The sequence below is a fragment of the Sturnira hondurensis genome, unplaced genomic scaffold (assembly GCF_014824575.4).
Source record: "Sturnira hondurensis isolate 20B ecotype Veracruz unplaced genomic scaffold, ASM1482457v3 Scaffold0009178, whole genome shotgun sequence".
In the NCBI taxonomy this organism is placed as follows: domain Eukaryota; kingdom Metazoa; phylum Chordata; class Mammalia; order Chiroptera; family Phyllostomidae; genus Sturnira; species Sturnira hondurensis.
Window position 1 is genome coordinate 3813708 of NW_028081809.1, and position 15057 is coordinate 3828764.

The 15057-nt window shown below is 41.7% G+C and overlaps 1 protein-coding gene across 3 annotated transcripts in view; it reads right to left on the reverse strand.

The window, feature by feature from the left end:
• VWA3B (von Willebrand factor A domain containing 3B) overlaps positions 1-15057 on the reverse strand; it is a 172488-nt gene that overhangs the window by 144781 nt on the left and 12650 nt on the right. For all 3 annotated transcript variants that reach the window (XR_005068002.1, XM_037056830.1, XM_037056829.1), the window contains exons 3-5: positions 4916-5010; positions 2300-2550; positions 496-655 (exon numbers count right to left, since the gene is read on the reverse strand). Coding sequence is in view for 2 of the 3 variants with exons in the window: in XM_037056830.1 (XP_036912725.1) it covers positions 496-655; positions 2300-2550; positions 4916-5010 (506 nt within the window). In the remaining variant the exon portion in view is untranslated. The remainder of the gene's footprint in view (positions 1-495; positions 656-2299; positions 2551-4915; positions 5011-15057) is intronic.

Below are 15057 nucleotides of genomic sequence, written 5' to 3' on the forward strand. Positions count from 1 at the left end.
ATAAGCCAGGTGTTGAAGGACAAATACCATATGATCTCACCTTTAACAGGAAGCTAAACAACAAAACAAACAAGCAAGCAAAATATAACCAAAGACACTGAAATAGAGAACAGGCTGACAGTGACCAGAGGGGAGAGGGGAGGGAATTTCAGGGGAAATAAGGGAGGGATTTAGAGGAACATATATAAAGGATACATGGACAACAACTGAGAAGGGTGGAAATGGGAGGGAGGGGGGAGCATGGGGGTGGGATGGGATGGGAGTAATAGAAAACTGTACTTGAAAAATAATTAAATAAAAAATTGGAAAAAAATAAATTCAGAGGTCAATAGAATTAAAACTAAAGGAGCTCTTTAATGCCTATGATGCTGTCCCTGTGGCATGCCACTGGGAAGAGACCAAAATCAGCTAAAAGGCAGTATTAGGATACTGAGTATAAAGAAATAAGCTTGAAGCCACTTTGTGACCTGAGGTCAGCCCTGGATACACACTTACAGTTTTGTCTTTCCCAGCCTCCAATAGAGCGTCCAGGCGGCTGTTTGGGCTTAGAGCCTGCTCATAGGTCAGTTTCTCAACCCAACTGATGGCAGCAGCTATGGATTGTTCCATCACAGGAGCAGCATTTTCCTGCCATTTCACAGGCTCTTGAGAGGCCCTGAAAGGAATTGCATGGGGCTGTCACTGGGCAGTGGTTAGCAAAGCTGTCAGCCCTCAGTCTCACAGCTATGAGCAGTAAGACACTTAATGTCACCAGCGCTGGAAGAAAGAAAAATCAGCTCCCAGCCCTCTGAAAATTGTCAACAAAACTATTGGTTATGAGACAGGTTTCCAAAGTACCATTGCCTTCCATCAGCTGGATTTGGGAAAACAATGTTTGTAGGAGAATAGAAAATTTCAAACATTGTGAAGTGCATTAAAATTATACAGGGAAGTTATTTTCATAAGTTAGGTTTATATGACTGTCTTCTATTACTAGTAAATTTATAAGGACTCACAGCATTAATATTTGCAAATCAGCAATAATTTTATTACTCTAAAATTATACTTCTAGTTCTTTTATAATATTGTCTTCCTTGTTCTGAAAGATTCCCATTAGTGACATTTTGGGATCAAAAATAGTATCGTTCTGCCCTGGCTGGGTGGCTTAGCCAGTCGGAGTGTTGTGCCATGCACCAAAGGTTGCGGGTTTGATCCCCCGACAAGGCACATCTAGGAGGCAACTGATCAATGTTTCTCTCTCTCCAACCCCTCCTCTTCTCTTTAAAGTCAATAAATATATTCTCAAGAGAGGATCAAAAATATATTTAAAAAATGAAAACAGCCAACACAACAATAGCTGTTCAGTGTGAATGAATCGAAATTATACTAATTTTTGTCAGATCAGCCAAAAATATATTTTGGGGTATGCTGCAGAATTTTAGTAACTAGTTTATGTGTGCCATGAGAGGAAAAACATTGAAAATCACTGGACTAAATGAATTGTCCTGAGTTGTTTCTCGGAGCCCATCTGCAAGGACAGAGGCAGCCTCACACGTGTCCCTCTAGGTGGAGAATCTGGCTACAGCATACATTTCCAAGAAAGCTGAAGTGTTGCAGACTTAAGAACTTAGTTCCTTCAAAAATGTATGTGGAACAGAAATGGGAACCTGGGGTAGAACACAATTAGGCAGCATTCCCAAGATGTCACCTATTTAGCTGAAAGTAATTTATTTTTTAAAAGAAAAACTCAGGAAGAAGCCCTGCTTCCAGATGTTTCTTGTCAGGGAGGTGAGCCACTATTCCACACAGGAAGTTGGCCCCGAGGTCCAATTCCTCTTGAATCCAAGAATCCATAAATGATTGATTGTGAAACCTCCAAAATATGGGAAATTCTATAAAGCTAGGGGGTGAACTTATAGGAGATCAACTTGAGCTGCAAGCTCAGTGAGAAAACCAGTAAAATCTGTGATAAATTTGAATCCATTATCCAAGCAAAATCTAAAATGAGTGAAGGGATTTTTATGGCCTTAAATATACATTCAATATAATTTGTATTTTAATATATTTTTGCCTTGCCTTGCATTGAAAAAGGATATTTCCAAATCTTTCCTAATTTGAAAACTAAGGTGCTATGTGCAAAGCAGATAAAAGTTTTCCAGTACTTATTCATTGCTGGTTCTCTGCTAGAATTCTATAGTCTAGGAAATTACGAGATAATAGTCCTTTTATAGAGCTCTGTTAGTTACACTACTTAACTCTGAATAAATGAAAATTACCTATGAAGTTTCATTGAAATATACTGTTCCTGTGGAAAACTTACCATATGATATTGAACTTGGCTATGCGAGCTACCTGCTCCTGGAGGACCATGTTTAGAGCATCTTGACACAGATTAAGCTCCTCTTCCCGCATGTCACCAAAATCCAGCACAATGGTGATGCACTTCTCCAAGATGACGCCAAAAATCTGCTGGCTTCTGCTGGTGAGCCAGTCCATCCGCTGCTTATAGCTCTTCACAGCTTGTGTTAAATGTTCTACAAACTGATAGATCAGTTCTGATTTGGCTGTCAGCTTAATGAAATAAAAGTAAAAAAGAAAACAAAAGTACCAAAATAAATCATCTTGAACCATGGTGCCAGGAACAACAGGGCCCACTGAGTCAAAGCCTCTGTCATCAAGAACTGTGTATTAATAACAACTGTGTGGACAATCCTCCAAACCCCATATAATGCAAACGGAAGTGTTCTAGTCTTTCAACTGAAAACCCCCCAGCTGATTCCCCACAGAAGGAAAGATGATTATGGGTTCTATTCAAAACACAGCACTCTTTAAAACAATCTATTTCTAGATCATGTTTCATTCTTATAGTTAGAGAATTATCTCTATCAGAAAATGTCTAGGAGAAATTTTAAGAAATTAAGGAGAAAAAAAGAAAGATAAGCAAAGGCAACTAGAAAAAAATAAGCCTCTAAATAGTTTTCCTAACTACAACATGCCAAAAATATTTTTGAAAATGCTTGTAAACATGCCAGCACATCTATCTGGCTTCCTCTAAGGATGATGCCCCAGGGACTCATCCTCTTGCTCACAACCTTATCCTGTGTCTTGTCTCCCAATCCAGGCTCCCCTATATCTGGATCACTTGACCACCTATAGCTGCCACAAACACTTACAGAGTCTGTCATTCAAAGGTGACAGAGGCTTAAGGGTAATTTCTTGTATATACAAATATAGCATCATTAAAATAGATCAGGCACAATTGTGCAAGGTCTTTCAGGGTATAGGGTAGTAGGAGACATAAAAACGGAATAAGAAAAAATTGTACTCTATTCAGTGAAGAATAACATTTTAAAGACCTGATACTTTTTTTAAAATTCCAAAAACCCTGAGAATACCCCAAATACCTAAATTGTTTAGGAAAATATGTTTTCTGAACACATCATGTAATTTCACATTTTCTTGCTTTGTTTCATGCTGTTCCCTCTGTGTTAAACTCCTTTCTGTCCCCATACTCTTGGCAGTCGAGCTTCCTCCTCAAGCTCCAGCACCAATGGAAGCAATGTGAGACTCTCTGCCTGGGCCACTCCCAGACCTCAGCAGTGCATCCCTGTACCTTATGGGAACTTCAGGAAACATCCTCCAGGAATTTAACCATGCTAGCAATATATACGTACAATTTTTTTGAATTGTGATGATAATCTAAAGTCACCCATAGACAAACACCTTGTGTAAAACAGGCCTGCAGTACCACACTCTTGGTCTTATACAAAGACCTATTAAGGGAAGGAGAATGAGAAGGCCCAGTTGCACTATTAACCTGGGGAAGAGGGTATGCTTGTGTTTACTGTCCAGAAGGACCTTTGGAGAAGCTGACAAAGAGGGTGAAACCATATAATGGAAAAGGCTTCCCTGGCAGCGACCCACCTCCACCCCATTAGACTCTTCTGATCCAGGATTCTTCAAGCTGTATATCACCCACTCCCAAAGTGCAATTCCATCCAGCACTCCTGGAGCGATATTCAACATCACCTAAGAGGGACTTTTTCTACCAATTTAAAAGAATAAATTGATAAATTGCAGCTAGAATTACATCAGCAGCTGCAAGACATTCAACACTTAACAAAACAAGAGGTTTTTCAAACTCTCCATGATAATCTCATCTGGCTAAACCCCAAAAAACTACTTTGATGAACTTAACCAGAGTGTGGGTCTTGGGAGCCACTGGTTGCCCACTGATTACAATAATGGTCTGTGTACTTTGCTGCATTTGCAAATTATTTTCCTATGGTCATGTAAGAGACCAGCAAGCAGCAATCTTTGTGGGATCTATGGTGGTCCTAACTAAAAACAAGGGGGCAATATAGGGGACCATGTAGGGGACCACACAATGTGGAGAATGTAGCCCAGCCCCTACTTAGAAAGGCCAGTGGGGAGTGAGGTCCCACATACAGGACCCACACCCACAGGTAGGTTCTCCAGTGGGGAATCAGGACTGCATTATACCTAGGCTGCTATGAGACTTGCTTTTGCTAAAACTCCCTCACCTTGAATTGAGGCAGAAAATGTTTACTGCATATCTTTAACTTCCTAAAGTCTGGGCTAAAACTCCCAAGTATGGAGTGTAACCAGTTCAACCACTTTTCCCCTTGATCTGTAACATCCTTCTCTTTAAAGTAATTAGCAACATTCTTTCCTTTGCTATTTATAATCCCCTGCAGCAAACCTGTGCATAGTAAATTAGGACCATCCTCAATGTAATATACCCAGAAAAGCAATAAAAGTGTCTCCAGGCAGGGGCCAGGGCCCTCTCTCTCACTTAAGAGAGCAGCCATGTCATCCCTTTTTCTCTGCGGGACTTCTGTAGTCTGTGTGAATTTGTTCATTGCAGCCACAACACATGGACAACAGCCAGCGGGCATCAGGAACTCCCACTTACGTTGTACGCCGTACCATCTTCTGCTCTGCACACCCGTGGAAACAGGCCTTCAGCATACCGGGAAGCCACAAATCTCCCCAGAGAAGCCACATAATCTGCATTTGTATTTAAAAAATCAAAATGGTGTTATCAATGCTTCTTATTTTAGTTTGAAATGCTTTTTTCTGGCACCATTCAAATTATATCCCCAGTGACAAAAACAATCTGATGCTTTGTATTCTTATCTAAATAACAAAGTATTTCTAGGAGCTGTGATAAATAGAACTGTTTTATGACAGGAATAATACTTTAATATATGAATGAATGTGGAGGAAAACAGCGTTTGCTTCTTGCTTTCCTGGTTCTTCTGTCCAGTATAATTATGTCACAGGTCAACAAGAAAACAGAGAAACTGTGTTTAATTTCTAAAAACTTTTATTCAGGACTTAGACTTGTTTTCAGAATTTTAAACTTAGATATTATCTATTGTTCTCTCAAGTGAGGGTTCATGAATAGATGAGTGAATGAAGCGAGCTGCTAATATATTCTAAATACTCACACATAATGTCAAAAACCACAAGATTTTTCTGATTATGTGCTCAACTACTCAACATTTGTTACTCAAACACATACTGAGCACCCACCACACAATATTCACAGTGCTTACAGAATGGGAATATAATACTGTCTAAAACTATTTTACTCCTTCATGGAACAGAAGACTACAGAAAGGATTCAAGGACTCTGACTTGGCAGGATAGAAGATGAGGCAAAGCTTTCCAGAGATGTTCTTATTGTGATTATCATATTATTGTTGCTATTGTTATTAAGTCCCAAAGATGGAAGAGAGAATGGTGGTACTCATGGATCTAGTGTGCCCATCCTCTGCCTTTCTAGGGAGTCAGGTTAACAGCCTACTTTAGAAAGGCAGAAAGGGCATGATTGAATTTTAATTTACAAGACTTGAACTTCAATGTTCATAATAGTAAAGAATGGGTTCTTGAATTCCATTAGCAATAATCTCACTTATGTGGATCAAAAAGGGGCCACATACTAAAGCTGACTGGCTCAGGGGAGGCCTGCATGGTGGCCTCACAAATTCAGAAACCAAAAGTAACTGAATAGTCTGGAATTAAAACTTCCTAACTAAAGGTGAGTTGTGATGAGTAGTCAGGTCCTAGGCCAGTATCTTCCTTGACAATGATCAATCTTTGCCTTAACAAAGCCTTGTCTATTGTCTTTTTGCATCTAAGATAATGGAGTAATCTTTTTTCCAGACCCCTTGGGGCATAATCTTCCAATAGAGCAGAGATCATGGAAGCTCTCATTGCTATCTTATTACCCAAATACCATCTCTTTGTGCTGCTGATATTAATTGTTAACTAACCTATACCCATCAATGTAAAACAAGTATGTGTCTCTGTAGAAATTCCCACACCATTGTTCATGTCCATGGGTCATGTTCAAGTTCTTTGGTTTCTCCATTTTCTAAGCTGTACTTTACATCCTCATAATCATTCTGTAACTACCTATTTGTACTTCTTAATCTCCTCACCTCTTCACTCACTCTCCCACATACCCCTCCCATCCAGCCACCATCAAAATGCTCTCCATACCATGATTCTGTCTCTGTTCTTGTTTGCTCAGGTTGTTTTTTAGATTAAATTGTTGATAGATATGTATTTTTTCCATTTTATTATTCATAGTTTTGATCTTTTACTTTTTATTAAATAAGTCCCTTTAACAATTCATTTAATAATGGTTGATGATGATGAACTCCCTTAGTTTGTTCTTATCTGGGAAACTCTTTATCTGCCCTTTGATAGCTTTGCTGGGTAGAGCAATCTCAGTTGTGGGTCCCTGGTTTTCATGACTTTGAATATTTCTTGCTAATCCCTTCTTGCCTGCAAAGTTTCTTTAAAGAAGTCAGCTGACAGTCTTATGGAAATTCTCCTTTAGGTAAATAACTACTTTTCTCTTGCTGCTTTTAAGATTCTCTCTCTATCTGTGACCTTTGGCATTGCAATTATGACATGTCTTAGAGTGGGCCTCTTTGCATCTATTTTGTTTGAGACTCTCTGTGCTTCCTGAACTTGCATGTCTATTTCCTTTACCAAATTAGGGAAGCTTTCTTTCATTATTTTTTCAAATAGAGTTCCAGTTTCTTGCTCTTTTTCTTCTCCTTCTGGCACATCTATGATGAGAATGTTGGAAAACTTGAAGTTTACCCCAGAGACTGATTACACTATCCTCATTCTTTTGGATTCTTTCTTCTTTTTGATATTCAGACTGGTTGTTTTTGCTTTCTTATATTCCAAATCATTGATTTCATTCTCAGGTTTATTCACTCTACTGTTTTTCCCCTGTAAATTCTTCTTTATTTCTTTTTTTAAATATATTTTATTGATTATGCCAATTCAGTTGTCCCATTCCCCCCTCCACTCCCCTCCACCCTGCACACCCCTCCACCACCATTCCCCCCCTTTCGTTCATGTCCATGTGTCACAAGTTCTTTAGATTCTGTATTTCCCATAGTATTCCTGCCCTCCCCCCTGTCTATTTTCTACCTACCATCTATGCTACTTATTCTCTGTACCTTTTCCCCCCTTCTCCTCCTCCCACTCCCCTGTTGCTAACCCTCCATGTGATCTCCACTTCTATGGTTCCGCTCCTGATGTAGCTGTCCTCTTAATTTGCTTTTGTTTTAGGTGTGGTTGTTAATAACTGCGAGTTTGCTGTCCTTTCACTGTTCCTATTTTTTCTCTTCTTTTTCTTAGATAAGTGCCTTTAACATTTCATATAATAAGGGCTTGGTGATGACGAACTCCTTGAATTTGACCTTACCTGAGAAGCACTTTATCTGCCCTTCCATTCTAAATGAAAGCTTTGCTGGATAGAGCAATCTTGGATGCAGGTCTTTGGATTTCATGACTTTGAATATTTCTTTCCAGCCCCTTCTTGCCTGTAAGGTCTCTTTTGAGAAATACGCTGACATTGTGATGGGAACTCCTTTGTAGGTGATTGTCCCCTTATCTCTTGCTGCTTCTAGAATTCTCTCCTTCATTTATTCTTGGCTAATGCAATCATGATGTGCCTTGGTGTGTTCCTTCTTGGGTCCAACTTCTTTGGGACTCTCTGAGCTCCTGGACTTCCTAGAAGTCTATTTCCTTTGCCAGACTGGGGAAGTTCTCCTTTATTATTTGTTCAAATAAGTTTTCCACTTGTGGCTGTTCCTCTTCCCCTTCTGGTACCCCTATAATTCAGATGTTGGAGTGTTTAAAGATGTCCTGGAGACTCCTAAGCCTCTCCTCATTTTTTTGAATTCTTGTTTCTTCCTTCTTTTCTGTTTGGTTGTTTCTTTTTTCCTTCTGGTCCACTCCCTTGATTTGAGTCCCAGTTTCCTTTCCATCACTATTGGTTTTCTGTGCATTTCCCTTCATTTCAATCAGTTTAGCCTTCATATGTTCCTCTAATTTCTGGCTAAAATCAACCAATTCTGTGAGCATCCTGATCACCAGCACCAGTATTTTGAACTGTGCATCTGATAGGTTGGCTATTTCTTGGTCACTTAGAATTATAGGCTCTGGGGCTTTGAGCTGTTATTGACTCATAATGTTTGGTCTGTTCACACCTGTGTTGTATGAGGGGCAGAGCCTTAGGTGTTTACCAGGGCTGGGCAACCCAGTTGCTGGGTTGTGACTATATATGTGGGGGTGGGGTCAGAGAGGGAAAAAAATGGCGCTTTGCTCCGCTCCACTCTCTCTCAGATTTCTGTCCCCTCTGCAGCTTCCCACAAGCAAATTAGGCCCTTCTGCTGTTGGTTCCCGGGTGTGTGGGCCCATGTACTCTCCAGGACCCTGTGGGTCTCTCCAATGAACTCTCTGTGAGCCTGGGAGCCTCTCCCGGCCCCTTGACCCTGAGAAAGTCTTTTCAGTTGGTGCTTTCAGGCTCTAATTCCTGTCACTGGGGCACTAACCTGAACAGTCTGTCTCACTGTTCCCTCCTTCGCTTGGTTTATCTGTGCGCAAATGTGTGACCACAGTCAGCCAGCCACCTTGCGCCCTCATTGGGTCTGCCCATCGCCACCCCACGCCTGGGATCCACCAACTGCCTGTGCCTCTGCTCCTGGGTTGGTCAGACTGAACCATTTTTCCAGCCTGACCCTACTTTGCCGCTGACTCCGCCCCTCTTACCAGTCTGGCTGAATGGTTCGTTATTGTCAAACTTCCGTACACTTCAATTTTCACTGTTTTGGCTGTATTTTTATTTCTAAAACTTTGCTGTCTTTAAATTTAGTTGTGGGAGGGGACATAGTGTTTCCACTTACGCCTCCATCTTGGCCGTAAGTCTCTTCTTTATTTCTTTTTTAAAAATATTTTTTATTTACTTATCTTTAGAGAGGAAGGGAAGGAGAGAGGAAGAGAAACATCAGTGTATGGTTGCTTCTCGTGCATCCCCTGCTGGGAACTGGCTCCTGCTGGGAACTGGCCTGCAACCCAGGCATGTGCCCTGACTGGGAATCGAACCGTGATCATCTGGTTCGCAGGCCCACGCTCAATCCACTGAGCTACACCAGCCAGGGCTTTTTCTTTATTTCAATTAGCGTATCCTTCCTTTTTGACTATACTCTTTTAGGCTGTTGAGGTCCTCACTAAGTTCCTTGAGCATCCTTATATACAATGTTTTGAACTCTGCATCTGATAGATTGATTATATCCATTTTGTTTAGTCTCTTTTCTGGAGTTTTGACCTTCTGTTTCATTTGGGCCATGTTTCTTTGTCTCCTCATTTTGGCAGCCTCCCTGTGTTTGTTTCCATGTATTAGGTAGAACTGCTTTTACTCCATGTCTTGGTGGCATGCCTAATGTAGTAGGTGTCCTGTAGGGTTCAGTGGCACAGCCACCCCTATCACCCAAGCCAGGTACTTAGGTGCAGCCTCCTTGTGGGCTGAATACACCCTCCTCTTGTAGTGGATCCTTGGTTGCTGTTAGCAGATCAATGGAGGGATTCAGCCAGGCCAGTCAGCTGCAAGGACTGGCTATGATCACTGACCACCAACCTCCACGCTCTGTGGAGGATCAGCTGCGCTGGGGCAAGATGGTGGTGCGCCTACATAGTCTGTAGCTGTCCACTGGGTTTGTAGGCTCTGAGAATTCCCTGGTGGTGCAAGCCAAGTTCACCCCAACCTGTGTTCTGCCCAGGGCCACTCTGCATGAGCTATAAACCCAATTGCAGATGGCTGCTACTTGTGCTGGGCTTAGAGATTCCCAGGCAAAGCCAAACTGTGATACAAAGCTGTCTGCTGCTAGTGCCAGGCCTGGGGCCACATAGCAAGTGGTACAGGGGCTAGGTGCTCACTGAGGCTGGCTGTTACTTGTTTGAGAGTATTTATGAAATTGTGAAGCATGATCCAAGACCACCCATTTGTATAGAAAAGCCACTATTAACAGCTTGAGTGGGCCTATAAGTTGGGTGTGGCAGAGCTTCAGGGGATCTCCAGGGTGGGGCAAACAGTGTTAGCCAGGTTGATGGAGTTTCAGATATGACACCTGCCTGACACACCATGGTTCTGTGGGAGAAGGGTTCAGAGAAGGGACAATGGCTTCTGCCCTCTTTTCTGTCTGACAGAAAGCTGTCCCCCAGCTCTCACCCTGATGTCAAACACTTCAGTTCCTTCGTGTATGCTACTGGTGCCTTTTAAGCTGCTTCCCCTGTGCAGGAGCTGAGAGGGAGTGAGTACAAATAAGTCTGTGTGTGAGTTCTTTAGAAAGAACTGCTTGGGCCCTGGCTGGTGTGGCTCAGTGGATTGAATACTGACTGGCCTTCAGACCAAAGGGTCACCAGTTTGATTCCTAGTCAGGGAACATGGTTGGGCTGCAGGCCAGATCACCAGTAGGGAGCACATGAGAGGTAACCACACATTCATGTTTTTTTTCCTCTCTCTCCCTTCCTTCCCCTCTCCCTAAAAATAAATAATTTTTAAAACATTAAAAAAAGAAGAACTGCAGAACTTTCTTCCACCAACTCAATTCCCATTAGTTTTTACATCCAGAAGATATGGGGACTTACTTTCCTGGCACTGGAACACTGGGCCAGGTGGTCTGGTGCGGAGCCAGGACTCCTCACTCTTGTGATATCCCTCCCAAACTTTTATCCACCACATGAGGATGTGGGATGAGCCTGTTCTACATCTCCACCCCTCCTACCAGTTTGGATGTATATGGTTTCTTTATTTCCATAGTTGTCAGACTTTCATTCCACTTGATTTCTGATGGTTCTGAGTGATGATTGTTCTATAGTTTGGTTGTAAGTTTGATGTGGTTGTGTGAAGAAGTGAGCCGTATGTATCTACACCTCCATCTTCTAGTTTTAACTTCCAAGATAGTAAATATCAATAGATATAAAGTCCACAAATGCTTATAAGTATTAGATTATAAAGGAGGACATAATATGAAAGTATATAAAGGAGATATAATGAATTGAATAAAGAAATATCAGAGTAAAACAGTGACATACTAGTAGCAGGTAATCAATTGTAAGGAACATGATTTTCTGATAAAAAATCATGGTGGCAGAAGGAAGAGACACATTGTTTTTAAAGTGCTTAAATAAAATAGAATCATAGGTTTGGAGATCATTTGGAGGGTTATCAGCTGGAAAGGGGAAGGAGGACAATGGTGGGGAAAGCACAGGGATTTAGAAGCATAATTGGGTAGGTACAAAATAGACAAGGAGATGTTAAGAACAGAAGAAATGGAGGAGCCAAAGAACTTACATGTAATAGGGGCCTCAAGAGTTGGAAAATTTTAGTTTAAGGTTAAAAGGTATAAGCCTAGCAAGTAATGTATGTGTTAAAGCTTTTGTTTCAGAAAGTACGGATAGATAAAGCCCATCCTGACTCCTGGAAAAACAGCTGACTCCCTGGGGCACTGCTAGAGATCACCACCTGGGGACAAGTGGAGGCATCCAGGCCTTTGTGTTCCAGGGACAGACAGATGACCACCAGCCCCTAGGAACAGCTAACTGCCCAAGACAGGAATGTTGCCGCTTCTTTCACCTAATCCTCCCTGAATCTCAAAGCCCTTACCGCACCTTGTTTATTCCCTGTTATACAAAGTCTGGCCTGGAAAGAGAAGGGAAGATGATCTAGTAGGGTATGAACCTGCCACCTTCTCAAATTGCCAGCCATCTGAATAAAGCGCCCATAAAGATTCAATCGCTGTCATTGCTTATTGGGATTGGTAGTGACAGGCAGCCCGAATGCCAGTGTCTTTTCTGGTTTCACATGGACATGAACTAAGTGGGAGTGGGGGGACAAAGGGGGAAAATTTGGGACAATTGTAATAGCATAATCAATAAAATTATAATTATTCTTTGGGAATGATGATGAAATAAAGATACTGTCAGACAAGAAACTAAAAACATTTGTTGATGGCAGAGCTACTTTTGAAGATAAATAAAGTTCTATAAACACTTTAAAGTTTTTAGTGTTTATAACACTATAAACCCTTTAAAGTTCTATAAGGAAGTAATAAAAGATTGTGATTGAAACATGGTAAGTACAAATATGGATCAATATAATAGCTTCTCTCAAGTTTATTAGATTATGTTTGATTGTTGAATCAAAAATTAAGAAGGGTAAGATAGCAGCCAAGTAGGTGGAAGCTGAGTCCACTTGCTCTTGCCCCCAACTTGGATTCTCGTCTGACAAATAACCTGAACAATGAATGGAATCTTAGCTGATATGAAGCTTTGAGCCAAGGAGTACAGAAGATGCTTCAAATGGGCAGTATGGAGACTTTATAAGTTGAAGGGGAAATACCCTGTGCATGGTCCTGTAGATATGAAGAGATTGATCAGAAATTGCAGCTTCACAGCTCCCTCTCCTCCCAGGGCAGGGAGCCCTGGTCCTGAGCAGGGAACCCACAGACTTGCATCTGGATGACTTGGGAGGATGTGTGAGGTTGGGGATATCCAGGCTACACACACACAACCAGCAGCTCATCTTCCATAGCTGAAGCACCAAATGCCAACTGGGAGAGTGACACAGAAAGAGAGAGGGACTCATTTGCACCTGGGTCAGGCAGACATGTGCCTGTGAGAGACTTCTGGCTCTTTGGAGAGGTGGTGTGGGTGGAAATCTGGACAGTGACTTGTTGCTGCAGTGGGTGTGCCTCAGAAAGACTTTTTAAAAAGGGAGCTGAAGCATGCTGCGCAGTACAACTGCCTTGCCAACAAAAGGGGCAAGATTTAAAGTGCAGTTTGCTCCCACTGAATACAGCTGGGCAGGGAGATCAGAGAAGTGCACAGCAAAGGAATTTCCAACCCCAGCCCAGTGTGGCTAGCAAGCCAGAGGCTACCTAAAACAGAGAGTTTGGGACTGTGTCTACTGCAAGGACAGTGGGTTGGGAATTAGATGGGCAAGAGTTGAGCACCTGAGATTATTTACAATCAGGCAGAACACCCTTCCCTGGCAAAAATCAAACCTCAGGGAAGGGAAGGACTGCCCAGCCCTCACCTCCTACAGAACTGGCAGAACAAGCAAGACAGTCTCAAAAACCCTCTGCAGAGTACATATCTGCAGGAGAAAGGAGGGAAGAGAATCTTCAAAAGGACCCATTTTGGATTTCTCTCAGAGAGAGAAAATAGACTGGTTCCTAGGGCCCTATTCCAGTGAGGCCAGCAAGGCAGGGAGATCAGAAATCCATGCAGCAAGGGATCATCAGGACCCTGCCCAGCCTCAGCTCTCTCACAGAGCTGCCAACAGCACAGAGCAGGAAAGAGCTGGCCCTCTTACACAGATTGGCCCCTCCCTGAAACAGTTAGTTCACCAGAAACTATCCATTATTGGAAATAAGCTGAGACAAACCAAGATGGGTGGCACAGGGGCAGCACAAAAACACGATTTTCCCACAAGACTGACCAGTGCCTCCCAGGGGAGAGCCACTCTTCCACTTGCAACAGAAGCGCCCTCCAGAGGCAGGTGAGAGTGGTACATGCAGTGATGCTAGAAGGTGGATGATCCACTACTAGACCTTGAGCTGATAAAAACCCAGAGAGGGATCCAGAAGCAGAAGACAGAGGTCAATAACAAAGTCTGCTGAGATGAATTCCACAGCATTCTTCTTCAGAATTTGCACTATTTTTCCCTTGCATAGACTTTTAACATTTCTTTGTTTCCACCAACTGTATTACAACTAATTCACTATTTTTGTCTTTTATTTTTCATTCTTTTTTATACTCTTATTTTTTTTATTTTAAATCTCACATAGTACCCATCCTTTGTCTTACTCTATTTTGCCTTCTTCCAAGCCTTTCTTATTTTTGTTGTAAATTTTACATTTCCCCTCTCTATGTCTTATTCCTATTCCTTGCTCTTGCTATTTCTCCTCCCTTTATCCTTTCAGAATCATTTTTCCTGCCCTTAAACAGCTCACAGTCTTTTCCCCTTTCTTATAGTATTCTTATTTTCTTTCTACCTTTATCAATTGTGGCTGGTTTGGCATGGATATTGCAGTTATTGCTGTTTTTCTTCAACTGTATTACTATTTGTTCACTATTTTTTATTTCAAATCTCATAGGTTACTCTACCCCTGTCTTACTTCATTTTGCCTTCCTCCAGCCATTGCTTATTTGAGTTTGGAATTTTACTTTTTCTTTTTCTTAGCCTGATTCTATCCTTAACTCTAATTATTCCTCCTACTTCAATCTTCTCAAAATCATCTTTGTTTACTGTAGATATGTCATATTCTCTTTTCTATTTCTTATAATATTCTTATTCTCTTTCCACCTTTATTAATCTTTGCTCATTTGCTGTTGATATTGCTGAAATGGTAGGGGGATATTTTTGTTGGCATGATTTTGGTCTTCTGGGTAGTACTGCTTTATTAACCAGCACCTGTGCAACAGCACACAAAACATGGTGGGGGTTGTGACTCCCAGGCAGCCATCTAGAAGGGAGAACCCACCAAAGAATGAGTAATCAATAATCGAAGCCCAAGTATGATAAGAGAACCCACATAAACTAAATAAAGGGCATCCTTGGAGCATCCAGATCAGGAGATCAAAATGACTGCATCCTGAGTCCCACATAACTCATACCACGGAAGGCCACCCACAAAGACTGGCAGTAAAAGCAGAGCAATCTAAGGTGCAGAAAAAAAA